Here is a 20,264-nt window from a genome sequence, read left to right as displayed (position 1 = left end):
ACAGGATCAAAATGCTATTATAACAATTTAGCAAAATATTATATGCTAATATTTATTTAGATGCTGCTGTTCATCACTACATTTTAATATTTTAAATGTACCTGTTTCCGATACCACATACTGTTTGAGTTTGTACTTCACTTGAATAAGAACTTTGTGACTGTTAAAAGTACAAAAGTATGTTCCATATGGCACAAATGTGTGAAGTATGAATGAAATCCTGACAAACTACATTTGTCATGCTTGCGTCACTTCACTGGCATTCATAACTCCTCTCGCATAGCCTCATGGGATATTAAAGGGATAATTCATAAAAAATTTAATATTCTAAAACTAATTACTGATTTCTGTGTCAGCAGCACCGTATGTGGATAGGCTGTTTACTCTTTGATTTGTAGTAAATAAATCAAACAATGTATCTGCATACATATGTTGTATATGTTGTTTACGTATGTGGTACTCTCCAAAATGGTGCTACAGGGTGACGTGGAGGAGATAAATTGTTGAATAAAGTCGTTATTTTTGTTTTCTTTGAGTTTGTCCACAAAATGTATTCTCGTAGCTTTGTAAAATAACGGCTGAACCTCTGATGTCACTGCAATTTCCAGTTGAAATTCTCAAAAAAAATGGTTACAGATCTGATTGTCGATTAATAAATACTTTTTTTCCCCGCATGGTTCCTAGTACAATATAATTTTACAAAACAGCGCTTGAAATAAGCAAACACATTTTGATGATTGAATCAAATTACTAGGTCCAAATGTATTGCTTTACTGATGTATAAAAAAATTTCGGTAGCCTACATGGTACAGCTTTGGTACAAGACCTGTGAAACATGGTCAAATAGTTCAAAGACTTGTACAAGGAAGCAAAAAATGGCATGGTTGCTTCAGCAACTGTGTTTTTATTTCATGTTTGCTTTTGTTAATGATATCGGTTAGGTTTAGGGTAGGGTTTAGTCAGTGTGGGTGGTGCTTTACAACAACTGACATCATAAAATGTTACCAGATTCATGTTTTGGAAAAATGAACACGCACTATGAAAGTGTCGCATAAAAGTGCAATAAGCGAGGAAATATAACTTTGCAGAAATGTCGCCATAAGCACGTATTTCCAATGAGCCTGGGTTGGTTGCTTCAAGGCTGGAATACATAATGTGACTATTCTGAGTAGATTCAAATACACTAGACATCATACACTTGCCGACTTTGTAAATGGTTACAGCGGAAAACTAGACGTCAAACACGATTGATTTTCAAGTCTGTGCCCATCATACACTATGTGATTTCTCTCAAAATCTGTCAATTCTGCAGACTGACTCTTTAATACATACTGACTCTAGCCTTTTGCTAAGGGTAGTTAGCTGCCATGTGAGTAAAGCTGTCCCTCCCAGATCAATAGAGCGCTTTTGGGTATATTGACTGCTGAGAAAGCCATGCTGTTGGGCCTGTGAGGAGAAGCGGGAGAGCGAGAATAGGGGCCGATGACGTCAGTGACCATTACCCGTAGCACCACCCCTCTAATTAAACAAGCCTGAGCTCCCTAGAGATGTGAGAGAGGGAGAGGAGTCTAAACATCCCAATCTCCTGTCTGCCTCTTACACACACCACACACACACACACACAAACAGGATCCTCACATCCCTAAACCAAGGCACTATCTCCTTTCATTTCCTCCAGAAAACATCTCTCCCTCTAACCAAATATGAAGGGGGAAAATCTTATTAGTGATGCCCTTGAATCCAGCTACAAATGTCTTTCCATACTCAATGTGAGTGAGGGCCTAAGCACTTCTGATATAATGCCAGCACTTTTCATCTGGCTCTAGGGGGGGTCTACCTAAAGACATACACATGACCGCCATTCATCTACCTCAGAGTGGGGGATGGGATTGTGTATGATACCGAGGAAGATTGTATGTGTGTGTCTGTGTCAACTGGGTAGGGATTAGCCTACCGCGATCTCGTCAAGCTCTGGTGCCATCTGCCAGTGACTTAGCAAAAATGCAAATCAGATACCCAGAATGCACAGCAGCCACACTCCATCGGAATAGCCTATAAAAATAGGTCAGTGGAGCTATGATACTCGTGTCTGCGACAATGCGCTCTGCAGCTTTACGGCGTGTGCAATTAGAAGTGGGAGGGGGGGTTACTGATGAAGAGTCTGGGGGTGGGGGGGGGGGGGGGGGGGGTGGGGGGGTTGGGGGTTGAAAGAGTCTGGAGGAACCTTCGTGAGCATGCAAAATGTCACCAGGGATGAACAAAGAGGATAAAAGAAAAAGGGAGCAAGAAGATTTCAGACAGGGATGAAAGTAAGAAGCTAAAGGAGTCAGGGGAACATTTGAAACGAGTCTTGGCAGCAAAACAAAGGCTTTGTATGACTGTGTTGCACGAGAGTGGCACGACATTCGCCAACTCATAATTACCCCGATGCCTGTCCATCAGCCTTTTAGGACAGACATCCTCAAATCAAATCACTAACAATTTCAACCCTGCAATGGAGTGTTCAACCGTAGCCCATTCTTTTTTATCAACTGCTAAAAAAAGATAAAAGACCCCTAGACGGTAATGTGCGTATTAATGAAAGCGAGCTGGCTGATGCAACATTGTGGCAAGGCTTTTGCAACCCAGGCAGCTGAGCTCTATTCCTTGCAGGATGACTTGTATGATTAATGTATCCATTAGAGTAAAGCCTCTCTCTTTCTCTCTGCCGCTCTCTGTTTCTTTCTAGCAGATCAGACCAGCACAGCTAGAGAAAGAGGAAGAAATACACAAGGCTTTTATTCATATATAATAAAGCGGAAAGGATGAGCTTTATCTGTGTAACCTTTGCTTTTTAATTCCTTTAAATCAAAGCAAGTTGGAGACTTGCCTTTCCAACATGTTGCTCTTGATAACTTTGTTCCTGAAAGTATTGCTGCACTACCGCATGAAATACTTGTTGAAGCCTGGCTTTGTTTTTTATAATGTGGATGACATGGATGGTAGCTTTTTACTGAAAAATCACAGCAGTACATGGTCAATCTCTTCAAAGCAGGACACAAATAAAAGACATTCAGAAAATATACTAATATATACAGTAGGTCTGAAGGTATGAGTGTATAGTGACACACAGAATCAGCTGCATATCTGTCAGTGCAGTGAATTTGACCGTACCTTTAGAAAATAGAGAAAGCATGCTAAGCAACTGGATAAAAGTGTAGATGAGTCTAACCCATTCATCTTAAGATGGTTTGTTGACACTGTATTGATGATATAGTGCGCTGTATGTCAGGAGGGGAGTAATATAATCCTGGTAAGGTCACAGAGGCTAATATTATTAGTCAGAAGAACAGTTTGAAGAGGGGGGAGTAACTGATAAAGAAAGAGAGAAAGGGAGAGGTCAAGAAAAGAGAATGATTGAGGCCCAGCTGTGCAGTGGGCCCCGGGCCCACCCGGCTGTAATTACGGCTGGATTACGAGCGACTCTCTCTCCAGACTGCCTGCCAAACATTTTGTCCCAGATTATGGCCCAGATGCAGCAGCACTAAGCTGCACAAGTCGGTCAATGGCTGCTCTCGCTCATCTAAGCAGAATTACTGCACACAGAGCAGTAGGGGGTGGCAGCCGAGCTAGGCCAACTTCCCCCCACTCCTGTGCTCAAAAACCAAATGCAAGATGGGTCTGGTTTGCACAAATTATCTATGAGCTCTTCCCAGGCCATGCAATAAAAAAAAAAACTGAGCAAACACACACTTACACAAGGGTGGTTAATGCATGACATATTTTAATAAACATCAAAATTGTAGGTTAAAATTTTCAAAGATTTTCAAATTAACATTTTCTGACATATTGCTCAAGACTTACTGAAATAATATTTGGAGCACTACTTGTGCACAATGCACAATCCTTAATATTAAGCCTAAAATGCCTAAAGTCATTATAAAGTCATTATTTATTAGGATTGTATTATCTTTGAACTAATCTTTGGGTCTACAAAATCAAGATATTTAAAGTGTACCTGAAGTATACTCGTAATAGTTCCAGTTTAACACAATCAAATATACTTCAGTTGAAATTTAACACTACTTCTGCACAATTAAAATGCATAAAGTACAAAATCAGTAGTTACTTTTTAGTAAATTTATTTTTCACTAGGGACAGTTATTTTTATTGCCTTTTTACAGAGATAAGATCAGCAAAGGACCTCGAGACGGGAATCGAACTCAGTTCACTGTGAGCACAGTTGCACTAGGTGTCAACACACTAACCACGAGGATATTGGTGCTAACACTAGGGTCATATTTAGCTATTTCCTCAGAATCATTACTTTATTTCTCACAATTATTTAAATCGTTAACTCTGTTGCTGAGAAATTGTTTATTATTGCTTTCTAAATTTAATAATTAACTTTAATAATTAACCTTTGCTCGTTAATTTTACATGATCTTGCAAATTGACAAACTTTTAATTAAACTACAATATTAATCTTATATAGTCTAGGTATTAATGTCAGTATAAAATAATTGTTATATTTTATTGTGATTATTATAAATAATTAAAATAAAATAACGAATGATTAAAAATAATAATAATTAATGACATTAATTACTAGATTATCATTTAGAATTTTAATGATAAAAGCACAATACCATAATAGTTTGGAGTATAGCATGTCATGTCGCAGAATTTCAACTACCCACATGGGAGACGCATTTAAGCATGTTTTAATTACTTTATTAATTTGAGACTATGACAGGAGAAGGCTGACAGTACCTGAACACATTCATATTATTTACTACACATCAGAAAACCGTAGTTCAAGACATTGTATCAAAGCCAGTATGAGGCATCTGCCTCAGTCACAACTAAACTTGCACAGTGCTCTGTTGTCCTCTAATCCTCAGCATCCAGCACAGATGGTATAATTGGTTTTTGTAGCAAAATGTATGTCTGCAGACACGGGCGAGACAGTTCTACTGTGCTTTATGCAGTACATTCATCTTCCTGCAGGGAGGGGCTTAAATCTAAATCAATGTGCCATCCTCCATAACAAAAACCCAAAATAAAGGCATACTTTCCCAACCCCCTTTCAGAGAGAAGACTTCAGAACCTCAAAGACCTTCAGGGCAGACTCGATGCAGCCGTCGAAATTGGAGTGTGTGAAGCCGTCCCCTCCACACACCAGCAGTGGTTGGGAGTGCAGTATCATCTGCCCTGGGCAATCAGCCACCGATCTTGTCACCTAATTAGAGAACAACAAAATTGAGTGACTGGGTGTCCAATAACTGATGTGACCTCATTTTTATTCTGATATTGAACAGAGCTGTTAACCCTTGATTTCCTTAAAAAAAAAAAAAAAAAAAAAAAAAACACCTGAAAATAGCCTGTTCTCTCTTTGAGCAGGGATAAGTGTGGGTATGCAAATGAATGCCCATGGTGATATGAACATAATACTTTCTATGTGGAACATTTCTGAGGGTAATACTATAAAACTATTGGACTGGTCACTTAATAACATTTGTATATTCTCACACACACACACACACACAACACACACACACACAACACAACACACACACACACACACACACACACACACACACAGACACACACACACACACACACACACACACACACACACACACACACACACACACACACACACACACACACACACACACACACACACACACACACATAAAATCATATTTTAAAGCAATGAATTGAGCATCTAACTAAACAACTGTAAATGAAAGTATTGAAACAAATGATTATCTAGAAATGATATCTAGGTGGTGACTGTGAGGGTGGAGTCAGTTGTGATGTTTTGAAAAATCCAAAGAGATCATAGATAGCAACGGTTGGATTGCAAGATGGCAAGAAGCACGCTTCTGAATGCTGCCTAACAGACCTGTTTGACAACTGAATGTGGCCCATGGAAAATGTTAAACTGATTATAGCAAAAAGTCTATAGATGGACAAAGTCTTCAATATCAGGAAAACAAAACTGTGGTTTAGGACTCTTTTTCAACAACAGTGGAAAATATTGTGGCAATACTATTTTGCCTAAAGTGCAAGCAAAGTTTCACTCATCTATAAGGCACAAAAGGAGAGGACGGCTGAAAGTCTGTCCATCCATATGTAATTTGTAAATATTTTAAGAATTTAATGAGATTATATATCCATTTCAGAGTCAGGTTTTTGGGAAAATTATTTTGCCAATCATCCTAACTTGCAGTGCCTCATGCTGATAGTTTCAACTCATTCAGTTTAATAAGCTACAGAATACGTTGAAGACTAAAGCGATGCAGGTCTTTATAAATAATAATAGTTATTTTTATTTGTGTTGAAATCAAAGAGTGTTCCCAAAAGACAGTTATGCTGTTTTACCTGCATTAAAATGCAGATCTCTTGCAATCGAGTTCAGTTGTAATTTTGCTTGTTTCTTAAAATGTATATCTATGTATACTACAAAATGACAGCACTAGACTATCAGGATTTACAGTTCTAGGTGCATTACGCCCCTACTTGTTTGGTAGAGTTGTTTCCTCATAATGGAGATTCTCACAAGAGATGGGGGAGGGAAAGGGCTGTTAATATATTTGGTTAAATATAGTGCTTTTAATATAGTACAAGAGGCGCCTTCATTGGGTCAACCAGTGTCAAGAATAGACTTCATGGTAAATTGGATGATATTCAAAGTCTGTGGGTTGTGGGTTTTAAAGAGAGCATGGTATGTGTGACCGGTGCGTAACCCAGCTTATATCTAGAAAAGCAAAGTTTGTCAAAGCCCTGGTTAAAAGTAAAATAAATAAATACAAAATGTAAAAATGTTTTGAGAAAGTTAATTATATGAAGAATACTTTTTGAAAGTTAAGTATTCGGAAGTTAGTTTTTGAAAGTTAGGCATTTCAAAGTTAGTTTTTGAAAGTCAGGCATTTTTGAAAGGAAGTTTTTAAAGTTAAGCACTAGAAAGTTAGTTTTTATGGCTGCTCCGTATATGTTGAATGTGCAGTAACTCTGTAGCTTTTTATATATTAATATTTACAGACGACAGACATGTTGCACTGTAAACTATATATCTGGGTCGATCTTCTTTATAAACTGCCTCTGTAGCGCATTAAAATGATGTATGTATTTTACAGTCAGCAGTCAGTGATACAGGTCCTCACTGTAAATCTGACCCCCGTTTGCAGATAACTAGAAAAGAGCCACAGCTAGAACAGTGTCTCTGTACAATGTTTAAATGTAGAAATGCAGCATGTAAATGACTACTGAGAGTAAATGCATTCCCTGTACGGCCCATTACAAAGGCTTCGGCTGGCCCCAGCCCTCCAGCAGATAAACATCGAGGTGCAATGTACTAGAGCCAAGGAAGTAGTGTCCATTTCCTGGGCTTTCACTAGGCATCTTACAGACCGTGCTCTATCATCATTCTGTCCAAAATCCCCCTCCCCTCTTGTATCTTTAAATGGTAATCTGTGTGTAAATCAATTGATAAATGTTGGGCCTGAAACATGGCCAAGAACAAATTGTTTGGTTTATTTCAGAGGTACGCTTAAGTAAGAAAGCCTGAACTCCTTAACCTCCTTAAATCTGCTTTATCCCGCGTTCCTATGGTGTACATTGTGTCAGAACTTTGGTGCATCAAGCTGCAGGGCCTGGTTGCACGATGGTTTACTCCTAAATAAAAGGCTTGGAAAACGATTAAGGCATAAATTCTTTATTGAACAAACAATCTCGTTTGTCTGTTTAAGCAAACAAGTATTAACTACTCCTGTAAGAGAATTAAATGACTTTCCCCAAGGTAAGGAGTTTTTTTTTTTTTTTTTTTTTTTTTTTTTTTTTTTTACAAATACAGCCATTAAGTTATGAAATAGTCATGCCAACATTTTTTTACAGCAGTGACCCAAAAATCGGTCGCACATTTGTTCAAAATGCTAAATGCATAGATGCTATACATATGGTAAATGTATAGTCATCCATTTACAATGGGAATATAAATAATCTAAACAATTTTAAAAGGCAGGATATTCAAAGGCATTTGATATTTTGTGATGATGGGGTTAAGGATTACTTGTCCAATAAACTCTAAATTTTGGCACAAATTCCCCATAACTTTGTAGAATCTGAGGCCTTCGCCCTCATTGCCAGATTGCCAAATGTAGGGTTGCAACCTACTAAAATGTAGGTTTATTTCTTTTGCTGAAACTTTTGTCATGGTGAATTCATATGACTATTTGTCATTAATTATTATTCTTTTTTAAACACTACTTATTTTTAACACTACTGTTTCTAAACAATGTCTTTTTATATATTTTTTTATAGTACACTTTTATATGTTTTATTAAATCATGCTAAATAAACATTTAATTGACAGCCCTAAATCCTACACATTTTTAAAATGACATTAATGTAACATCTAGACCACACCAAAAGTTAATGACTGAGGTTGTGTGTGCATTACCCACCATGCCTATTAATTATGAATTGAAGTTATGTATTATTAAGCATGAGTGATAAAAAAGGAATGCACATGTTCTGTGTACTAACAATGTAGTGTCTGTTGGAAAAAGAAGTCTACATTTACAGTAGATTGAAAGTCATGACTCATGAAGAGTCTTTCCAGCCATTAGAGTCCAGAGAAGTCAATGACTTTGACATGTGGAGAGTGCGAGTGTGTGTTGCTGGTTTATGCTCAGCTAACTGTGATGTGGCAAATGACTGTAAGACCGACTCCTGCTCCATGCCCTCTGTGTGTTTGACCGGGATCTGGCACATGCACAGGTGTGTGTGTGTGTGTGTGTACACATGTGTGAGTAAGTGCTGTGTTCCCGCCTTCGCAGTCTAAACGGGCCTTGGCCCACTCTTTGGCACTCAGCGAGCTCAGCGCTCCCACACAGATGTTCTATGTCCTCTGACCTCAAACTGAGGCCCAGTTCTGTGTATCACAGAGGAGCTGAGAGTGTGGGGGCTTCGAAAGAGTATGTCTGTGTGTGTTTGAGAGAGAATGCAACTGTGCGAGAAAGGGTGCAGTCCCACACAGTGTGTGAATGCATAAAGTACTACTGTAAGATCGCATGTGTGTGTGTGTGTGAGCCAAGTGAGTGGGGGGAGTGTACGGATTTCTGTGTGTGAAGTTAAAATACGTTTGTTCTTAATCTGTATTTTGTCTGTTTTCATAAAAAAGTATAGTTTATTCCTTATTTATTAGAGAAGCAAAACTAGACAAGATAATAAACAGGTAATCTTGTCTTTAAGTTTATTACTTGTTTTAAGCAGAATTCTAACAAAATTGAATGAGGCTTAAACTGAACAAAAACATTTGTCAAAGAATAAAACCGGTCTTGATATTTGAAAACAAGTCTTAATATGTTATGCAGCTTTGCTTCTTGAGTAAATCTTATTTAGTTTAGATGTTTTTTTATTGGAAAAAAAGGACAAAAATACTTAAAGATTTTTTTTTTTTTGCAGAATAGAAGATTCTCTTCATTTAGAGAAATTTGAAGGCACTATCAGGCTGGCTTAATTAAAAATGAATGTCTTCTGCTGCATAGAAGGGGGCTTCTATTAGTAGCACTTGCCTGAATAAGCCAAAACATCTCTGTTTCACTCGTTATATACATTCACAAAGATTACAGTGGAGCCTTACAAAGAGAATTCAAAATGCAGCAGATCATAAAATAACAAAGAAATACAAATCAAATCTAAAAATAACGAACTATATATAAATTATTGACCCAGGATGGGATGAAATGAAGGATGATAATACTGAGTAATGTTTTTTTTTTATTATGGTACTGCTTTCAGTGTCCCAGTTTAAGAATCTATTAACCTCTCTATGAAGATATCTTATGTCAAAGTTCAAAGTGAACTCTGTTTCAGGCCAAGTAATTATAAAGTTTGAAAAAGAGCATAGATTGTCTATTCTGACTGACTCCAAACTTTTGAATAGTGGCATACATTGGAGTTTCTTAGTCAAATTCTCACACACATACTCATGTTGTCTCACCTGGGAGTATCTCCACTTCTGACACTTGATGCTGTCAGGCTGAGGTAGATCTGGCATCACCTTTTCCAGTTCTTCCAGGATGATGGGCTGTACCGCATCCTTCTCCTCCTCCAGGTGCTGGATGCCAAAGGGCACACTAGTGTGCACCACCACAGAAGGCCCGCAGTTCTTCGAAGCTGCCAAAAATACACAGTTTTTATCGAACTCACATGTGGTTGCTTATGAAGTCATTCATAAAAAACATACAAAGATCCCACATTGTATGCTACAGTGAGAGAAAGATTCAGAAAATTTCAAATGAAGGAAGAAATAAGGTTCAGATAACAACACAGACAGCAGAAAATGCCATAAATACTTTTTATAACTTGTAAAAAACATTTCTATGATCTAATGTGATGTTTTAAAAAGACCAAACGGAAAACTCTGTCAACATTTACTTAACATGTCATTCCAAACCTTTCTTTTTTTCTGTGGAACATAAAAAGTAGAAATTTGGAAGAATATATCAATTCATTTTGCCAATGGGGACTAAACAACATCAGATCCCATGGACGAAAAACACAGAGACTTCTCAAAATATCTTCTTTTGTTTCCATACAGGTTTGGATTAAGTAAACGATGACAAAATGTATTTTTTTGTGTGAATTATCCCTTAAACAAATTAAGCTAGCTCTTTCATATTCACTGCAAATGTAACATGACCAGATTTATTTGTTAGTCGTAACAGGTTAGCGTGAGTAGTGTTAAGTATTAGTATCCAGCTTCCAGATGATGGTTTCTCAGTGATATCATCTATGGGCACACCAAACCCCATGATCTAATGCTTTATGGGCCAAGCCCATTGCCAGAGACATGACCCATGACTTGAGACTAGGCCTGATATATCAGCCTCGCAAATAGTGTAGTCATTTCTCTAATGACACTGTTTTAAAACACATATTTAAAATGATTGGAGGAAATCATGCTTTATTAGGCACCATAAACATAAGGGTTGTGTTTGAGCAGCTGGAGTGATTTGGCCCAATGACTCCAAGTAGCATGAAGATGCTGAAAGCCATCATTGATCAACACTTGAGGAACGAGGGCTACGTCTGAATAAGACCACAGAGACTGGCTAAAACTTAATATTAAAGCCTCTGGGAGTTTCACAGGGTAACACATACTTTATGGATCACCTGTGGGAGGGGCCTTATACTTCAGTAAGATCTATTTTGTTTAGGAAAGTTTTATGGACCAACAGAGAACAACAAACCACTTAAATCATGACCACTGGCATAAATGGCAAAAATGTTGGAATAAATGTGGGAAAAGTAAGGCAAATCACATTCACATGTTATTCTCATGCCTGTACTTTAAATAACATTGGACTAATACAGAAATTGAGTATTCCTGAAAGTATTGTTGTGGATAAAATGCCTCAAAGAATAATAAATTAAGATTATTTTATGACTAACAGTGTGACACTAGACACTCAACAGTGTATGTAAGTTTTTGTTTTTGTTTCAGAAGACCAGATAACCTGAGCAAAACTACATGGCAACATTTCCAGATGGAAAACCAGTTATTAAAACAACATGGTTGCATGCTGTATTTGCTAAATGATTAACCTTATAAATATGCAAGTAAAGTTAAGAATGGCCCTGAGTTCACATTTTCAAGTGTGAAAAGTCTGTACAAAAAGCTGGTTAAGTCAATACAGGTAACAGACTGTGTCAACAGAGGAGGTACATGTGAGAAATCAAGTGCCTCTGTTGGATGAATGATAGAAGAAAATGGATAGATATAAATCCTTGTCCAAAATATAAGGTCATGAAATGACATATCTGCATGTACACTATCATTCAAATGTCTGGGGATGGTAAGATGTTTTAAAGGGGTCCTATTATGAGTGAGTAAGTGACGTGACATTCAGCCAAGTATGATGACCCATACTCAGAATTCGTGCTCTGCATTTAACCCATCCAAAGTGCACACACACAGCAGTGAACACACACCCGGAGCAGTTTGGGGTTCAGTGCCTTGCTCAAGGATACCTCAGTCGTGGTACTGCCAGCCCGAGATTCAAACCCACAACCCTAGGGTTAGGAGCCAAACTCTCTAACCACTAGGCCATGACTTCCCCATTATGCTCTTTTACAAAGTCTAGAATAGATTTTGTTTTGGGGTGTACTAAAACAATCTTTCATACTAGGTTGTTTGAAAAACACATTTTTCACATATTTTACATTATTACAACACCTCGCTCCCCATTCTGGCATGAACGGCTCAAATAGTTCCTGTATAAAAAGAAGGCTGTGATTGGTTAGCTGGGTCAGTGTGTGCTGTGATTGGCAGCACCCGGCACCTGGTTGGGAAATGTCATGCCCCTTACCATAACCATCTGCCAGCTTCAGTGTAAATATTGCGTCAAATAAAAATCAATTTGAGCGCTATTTAAACCCGGATGACTGTAACCACTCTAAGTTCATCTGCCTTGGGAAAGCTAGCGTGTCTCCAACATAGTGATAACACTCGTTGCCTTCACTAGTGCAGCTCAACCAGGTCTCGTCCCATTCGTCGATACTTGTGATATCAGAAATCACGGAAAATATGTTGTAGTCCAAACGACCCGTTGTAGTTCGTCATAGTTTTTTATAAGTGATTTCTGTTAAATGAAATATCACCTTTTGAATTGGACTTTGAGCTTTATAACTTTGCAGATCTTTTTTATATGCTCCAAAAGCAAAATTACAGACTAACTAAAATTAAAAAAGTGAAAAAGCATAATAGGAGTTAAATGTCTTTGAAAGAAAGTTATGGTTACCAAGAAATTATTCCTGTTTTTGTGTCTCATGATCATTCAGAAATATTTCTAATATGTCGATTTGTTTTTCAGAGAAAACCCTTTTTTCTTGATTTTATGATCAATGTTTAAACAGTTGTACTAAGTAATATTTTTGTGGAAAAGTTCTAAAGAACAGCTTTTATTTGAAATACAATATTTTGCTAATGTAAAAGTCCATCAATTTAGTGCATCCTTGTTCAATAAAAATACTCATTTATTTTGTTTGACTTTTTTGTTTATTAATTAGGTTTTTGATAACATCGAAATAGCTTAACAGACAACTGTGTTAAATTAAATACAAATATGAAATCATGAACAATAAGAAAACGCTGTTTGAGGATGCAGGAAATGGTTTCAGATATTAGCTGCAAAGTTGGCATGGTCTAAGCGAAGGAAAAAGGAAGTCATTTTTTCCCCCAGTGTGTTCACTTGCTTATGTAAGAGTTTACAAGCATTTCAGATAAACCTGAAAGAGAGCTCCACGTAACTTTCACTTTTCACTTTAAATCAGCCAAATTTATCAATGGAAGCCTTAACTTCACAATCATGGAGTGTTGTTTCTGTAAAAAGAGCTTAGTAACTGAAGTGATAAGAGCTGAAATTATTGTTCTAACCAGTCAAGGTTGACATTGGCTGACCAGTATGAATATCAGTACTGGGCTGAAACACAGAGACACGGTCATTTTCCGTTTGCAGAGCAGTCGGACTATATACGTGTTTGGCACACCGCCAGGCAGAGAGGAGGGGAAAAGGAGAAGCAGAGGGTGAGAGAGAGACCTTCCTTTACAAAAACGAGTTTGAGTGTTTATTTGTAAGTGTGCATGTGCCACAAGAGAGAGAAGGGTCATGGAGCGTGGGTAGAGGGCTGGCATTCTGCCCGCTGGTTGAGTCACTTATTTCTTGGTGGGGGAAGAGCTCGTCACAAAGTTCACAGGGTAAATGGAAAACTGTTTTTTTTTTTTTGCCTGACAGAAAAAAAAGTATTACATATGAATTAAAAGTGGAGTCATTTCTTTCCTCATTAAAACCTTATCTCCATACAGAAATTAATGGTACTTTTGTTCATTAAAACAGTTCATGAGATGGACACTCCACAATCAGTAGACTAATAACTTGGTAATCTCTTCACTTGTGGAATAAATTTATCATTTCTGACTAAACAAATCACATCTATGAATTACTGAAGTGTAATTTTTTATGCTAAATGTTTCTTCAACACAACTATACAATTCACTCACACTAATATACTGTAATTTCAAACCTGTATGACATTTTATAAATGAATACGTTGTGGGATAAAAGCTCTTTTCCTTCAATCATATTGAATATGCTTCAAATTATACTTAAAAGGGAAAACGGATCAACCTTTACAAGTTGTTTGAACTGAAATATTTGTTGGCACTGTGTGTACACAACCACCCTATAATGATAAAAATCATAAATGATCTAAACGGATCATTTAGGCCTAGTTGTCCTTGAGAAGTCCAATCTTTTCACTGAATAGATCTCACAAATCCAACTTGAATAATTATTTTACAAATCTGACGGATTTGGAGTTCAATTCAATGATTTGCAGGAACTCACTAGATCTTATCAGTGAGTATAGTCAGTCTGTTCTTCCCAAATAGCTACCATATGCTTTCACGAGATATATAGAACATGTGATTATACCACGCAAATTGTATGGACCACTTTAAATTTTACCTTTATGGCACTTTCTATCCTTTTTGAAGCTTGAAAGACTTACTGCAATGAAAAGAGAAACCGGCACAATTCTCTTTTTTTGTTCCACAGGCAAAAGAAAGTCAGACCTTTTAGGAGCTTCATGAGGGTGAGTAAAAATAACATGATTTTTATTACTGAGTGAACTATTCCTCCAATTTCCTCCTTTAATTACATACATAATGTTTTAATTAGACAATTTATCACGTCCAGAGAACATGAACGTCTGTGACGCCCACATCCAGACACATTAGTATTAACTATAGCGATCCCAATATGGCCCAGTACATGGAATGAGTACATGAAATCACAGACGTTCTATGTTCATAATTATAACTTAAACATCTTTTCAAATATGAATCCTCTCTGAATAGTCCTTCTTTGCCATTTTGGTAAGACTCTTTCAGACTTCACATGCAATCAAATTCATATCAATTATGAGCCAGTTCTGTTTTTGGGAAACCATCATCCAGCCCAGATCTAGCTCATTCCACATTTACTGAACAGCACAAATGGGTTTCTCGACAGACGTTCGGGAACACAGTAATAGCTTATCATTAACGGCCTGCCAAAAAGTTTTCAAAGAGAGCTTGGGGTGCTCTGTGAGATCAGACTCAGACCTACTTTACTGGAACTACAAGCAAAACACATTACAGAAATGAAAATGAAGATTAAAGCATGTTCGTGTGAAGGCTGGGGAGGCTGGAAGGAGTGTGTCGGCCTTAAAGAACAGCGCAGCAGAATGCAAAATTTAACAGCTCCCCTAATTATGATGTTGCCCTCGGAAACACTGGAGTGGATGAAAGGTGACAGGTGCAGAGGTTGTTTTCACAAGACTATTTCCACCAGCTCCTGCAGATACACGGTCATGAACTGACACAGGCTTGGTGAGGGAAAAACTCACAAACACAATCACATATGCACATAAGACAGACACATCTAGAATACATATGAGCTATGTTTCCAGAATCTAGTGAATTGTCTCACAGTCTGCTGTTCACACAGACAACCTTCTAAAAGGGTTTGCGCACACAGGACGAGAAAGGCAGTGCCACGTCATGTTGCGGCTAGGTCAACTCAAAGGTATTGCACACCAGACATGGTCCAAGGTGGCAGTCCAAAATGGTGAATCTAATCACTCTAAAAGTTTGGTGTTTGAAAAAACAAAGCAAACATAAAGAGAAAGAGCAAGAGAATCATTTGGAGAAAAATGCACAAAATCTTACAGGCTAGGGTGAAGTCATCATGCACATTAGCAGTGTTTTGGGACAAATATAATTTAATTTAATGGAAAACTATGTACGTGGCATTCTGTGGTGTGGCAGGATTTTGAAAAGCTTTCTTAGTCATAGCTTTGCGCCATGGACAGTCTCCGAGTGGTGCTGGCAGTGTGTGTGAGTGTCTGTACACTTATAGAAAACAATGTATTCGAAAACAAAACAAAACAAACTTCAATAAATAAGGCACAAACAGTGATACGCTTTTAAGTAATTTCCCGAAACACTGTGTAAACATTCACAGTTTAGGTTGAAGAAATATGTGAACCCTTGGATGAACTAACTAGTTTATTTTATGCAGAAATTCAGGTAAATTACCTAATTTTTCCTGTACCCGTAGCACCCACAAATATTTAGACTGAACTATTTTCAATAGTTTTTTTCAAGTTTTATTCAATAGTTCAATTTTCGCACTGGAAAGTACTGACAATAACTATTATTGATACTTTCCAGTGCTAAATAAATACAACCAGCAATTCCTTGGACTCCATCTATCATCCAAGAAGAAAAAAAAAACATCACAGTGAAGTCTGAGATCATCTCTTGTAACTATAAATGTGATACTGCTTTAGAACATAGATAGAACAAGGCACAAGACATATTTGAGTCATCTAATGTTAGGAACAGCCTTTGGAACAGAATAATGGACACTTTTGAATAAGTTAGGTTGATTTCATAAGGCTAACGAGCAATCGGAGGGGAAAATTCACACAAAAGTGTTTTAGAAAGAACCCTTAAAATACTTGATAGCAAAAGATACATGTACACGTGGTTTTTATTTGATGTCATATTATTTCTTACATAACATCCATGTCCACACATTATCATGTGTGCAGACATGAATGTAAAAACACTTGTGTATCTAGCATAATTTTAAGACACGACCCTTTTCTTGACACCTCAAGGCAGACAAACTCAATTAGATAGTCATGTAATTCAAAGAAAAGACAGAAAAGGACTTCACAGGAACATGGTGGAAAGGAAGGGAAGGGTATTAGAAATGTCTTTAGGGACGTCAACCAAAAAAATAAAAAAAATAATGTCATTTCTGTCAGTGTCTGAAACCGATTATGACCATGACCATGTGTAAATCTATCGAAACCAGTTTGGATTTGAAAAACATTGCAATTAAAACCAAATCCGATTTGTGTGCAGTGTGAAAAAAGATCCTGATACATGAAACACAGGGAAAGAAACAGAAAACGCAGAGAAACAGAACAAAATATGTCAGAGCGGGAGTTGGAGATGAGAGGAGGAAAATATGAAGGCACTGACCTAAATTGCGCTTTTTATCATCTATGGCGATGAAGCGAACGCAGGGATTATTGGAGACGTACTTGGCTGCCCAGGGGACGTCGATTCGTGTGTCGGCTTTGTAGAAGAGTCCAAGTGCGTAGCGAGAAGAGTAGCTGACAGCCTCCAGCATCCTCCTCTGATTCTCCCCTATCACTGCATGGAGACACAGAAGCACAAGATGAAGCCTCTGGGCCTAGGGTTAGTTCATCTCTCTATTCACTTCAGACAGCCGCCAGCACTGCTGCCTGTGAAGAGCAGGCCCATATCATTCACATCACACAGATCAAATGAGAGAAACACTGTGCCGTCAACTCACAGAGCTTCTATAGCACCAAGTCTGATAATACACCTGCGCTAGTGTGACAAGAGTACGGAGATAGATGTGTGGTTAATGCATAGGGCTATAAAACACAACCAACAAGTCCCCTCTGAAGATGAGACTAGTCGTGCAGAGGTTAAAATGGACAGTGAGTGACACTTAATGAGAATGCGGTGGATGGACCTGCTTTAGCATGTGGGGCTCTTTTTTTTTTCTTTTCTTTTTTGTTTGAAAAGTGCTGTACTTGTTTCCTGTCTGGAACATCTGTTATTTATTGGAAACAAGCAGTCACACTAAGGCCTGCTTAAGCTATTTAGGGCCCACAGGTACTGAGTGTAGTGCAGGTCAAAGGTCAGCCCTAGTGGAATCAAATGCATATTTCTACTCAAAGACACCTCTGTTTCCAGTAAGGAAGAAAGCATTTTCACGGACAACCGACAGAGAGACCTGATCAACATTAGTCTATCTGAGCAGTATCTTCCCCCCCTGAAGCAACAAGCAGATGTTTGGTGAAAAGTGATGAACAGAATGCTAACTCATCATTTTCCCTTCACACATGTGTGATTCAGTTCCAAAGGGCAGTGTCAGTGTCGACAAGCTCAGCCCCCCTCCGTGGCCCCAGTAAATCTGTATACGGTTTAAAGACCCTATGAAATCATTTGGCGAGGGCAGTTTTCTTTCCGGTTTTAATGCAATACCTAATGAAATAGGAAGTTTAGGTGGGACATATTGAATGGCTTGTAAAAAAAAAAAAAAAAAGCCTTTAGCAGAGTTTGGAATAACTTAACGATTCTGGATTTGATAAGTTTATCAATTCAAGTTCCCTAGCGGTTCCATTAGCAATTTAGTGCTTTAAAGAAATAAATATTTGAAAAAAAGAAAAAAAAAAAGAATTACTTTTCAGCTTTTTTAAAATGACTTAATTGCCTTGCTTTTGGCATAAATGTAGTAACAGCAAAAACTAAAAAAAAAAATTCTAGAAACTAATTTTATTAAAAGTTATTAAAATTAATATAAGCAAACAGCATTTTTTTTTAATATACTGATTTATATGGGGGAAAAATACATAAAAGTTGAAATTATTTGAACTAATTTTTTTTTTTTAAGCTTTAACACATCATGTGTGAGATGTAAATAACGTGAGGCACAAACGTAATGGTCCAACAACATCGTCTAGCACGTATTTACAAAAACAAACAAACAAAAAAACAACTGTATGAAATTGCTTGCTTTCTGGTTGTGTGGCTCGGTAAATGACAGTGATGCCATACAAATGCCCATAACATCGTCACCCGTGGCTGTAATTTTGTTGTCACAAGAAACCCTCTCCCAACTCTTTGTTCAATAAGGAAGCAACCAACTGATGCTGTTAGAATACGACAATAGAGGTGAAATGGTCACATGACTGTCCCTGGACATGTCCCTTTTATCACTAAGTCATTGCAGAACATCTGGGGGAGATAAGGACCTTGTAAATGTGCCCCTTGGTACAGAGACAATCTGCTGCGGCATCTGAGTGTGGAAAGCCCAGGGATAATGCAAACCCTGTCAGCTGAATCCATAAAGAAGCTTTCTTTTTTTTTCCTCATGGTAATGGAATCTGGTTACAGAACATACCATTGTTAATCGGCATAAAAGATCTTGACGCGGGAAGGGTTATCTAATACAAATACGAGAACACTTTTTACCGCATTAACCCATTTAAGTTGTCAGAAATCACTTTCACTAGGGCTGGACAATGAGTGGCGATGCACATTAATGAATCATCCTTTTTAAAAAAGCTATGACTTCAAGTAAAATGAGACCACCTATTTAGGGGTCTCAATGACTTCAGCTTAGCCACAACTATCGAGATGTTTTTAGAGCTGTGCTATCAAAAAATAAAAGTACAGGCTTTGTATTTTCTGGCTGCTACATGGTAGGTAAAGCTCTGAGTCATGGTGTAAAGTGGATACTGCCCTACATTACCCCCACCCTCTTCCTGCCTGCTAAGGTTGGCAGCATAATTAGGCCTACCTCTGACAGGTTTTTACTGTGGGTCTTCTAGATTTCAGCTCAATAACATGTTTAGATCTTACAAACCAGCTGAACTGAGAGAAAGGTCAAAGAAAGAATCAACAAACTGCTTTCTTCTCTGGAGAAAATCATAGTGTTTCATAGACACAGTATTTATTTTTTTTTAATTACAAATGATATCAACATACCTATTACAATAAAAGGTTTTTAAAAACTATGCCATAATGCATTTAAAATACATTAATTTGATACTGTGGTGGGCAGCTGTGGCCTAACTTGTAACTCAAAGGTCGTAGGTTTTATTTTTGCACTATTGATAGTTTTCATGTGATGTCAAACACTCATAGGAACACCCACCTGGAGGGCAAAATGATGCTTTGCTCCACTGACCGCCAGTTATTTTTACGCAGTTTGCATTAAGTGGTAATGTAGTAAAACTAGTGAAATTCATAAAACACCTTATTAATGTATATTTTGTACAGGCAAGCATATGAACCCAGAATATAAACACAATATACAAATTTTCACGTTAAATGGTTTCCTATAGAAAACCATTATAAGAAAAACACTAGATCAAGCGGATTCAGATCTGACATCTACTATGCATGATTAATATAGTGATTACTGAATTTGATCTTTTCATATTAGTTTTAAATATATTAAGGCACTGTTTTCACAACATTTTGTCACACTGTTTAATGATTGAAATATTGCCGCGGGTGCTTAATATGGATTACAAATGGCCAAAACTTTTTTTCCCAAAAGCATTTTGTTCACATACCTTTGTTTTATTCTTTTGAGAGGTGATCTAAATATTAA

At 37.5% G+C, this 20,264-nt stretch overlaps 1 protein-coding gene across 3 annotated transcripts in view; it reads right to left on the bottom strand.

Moving 5' to 3' along the window:
- Window positions 1-4,691: 4,691 nt before the first annotated feature.
- Window positions 4,692-20,264, bottom strand: part of rnls (renalase, FAD-dependent amine oxidase) — a 64,345-nt gene continuing 48,772 nt past the window's right edge. For all 3 annotated transcript variants that reach the window (XM_059532008.1, XM_059532009.1, XM_059532010.1), the window contains exons 5-7: window positions 17,090-17,263; window positions 9,992-10,167; window positions 4,692-5,221 (exon numbers count right to left, since the gene is read on the bottom strand). In XM_059532008.1, coding sequence (XP_059387991.1) covers window positions 5,069-5,221; window positions 9,992-10,167; window positions 17,090-17,263 — 503 coding nt within the window. In that variant the 3' untranslated portion in view covers window positions 4,692-5,068. The remainder of the gene's footprint in view (window positions 5,222-9,991; window positions 10,168-17,089; window positions 17,264-20,264) is intronic.

The sequence above is a fragment of the Carassius carassius genome, chromosome 40, assembly GCF_963082965.1.
Source record: "Carassius carassius chromosome 40, fCarCar2.1, whole genome shotgun sequence".
NCBI classification, from domain to species: domain Eukaryota; kingdom Metazoa; phylum Chordata; class Actinopteri; order Cypriniformes; family Cyprinidae; genus Carassius; species Carassius carassius.
This window is presented reverse-complemented; position numbering and strand designations above follow the sequence as displayed.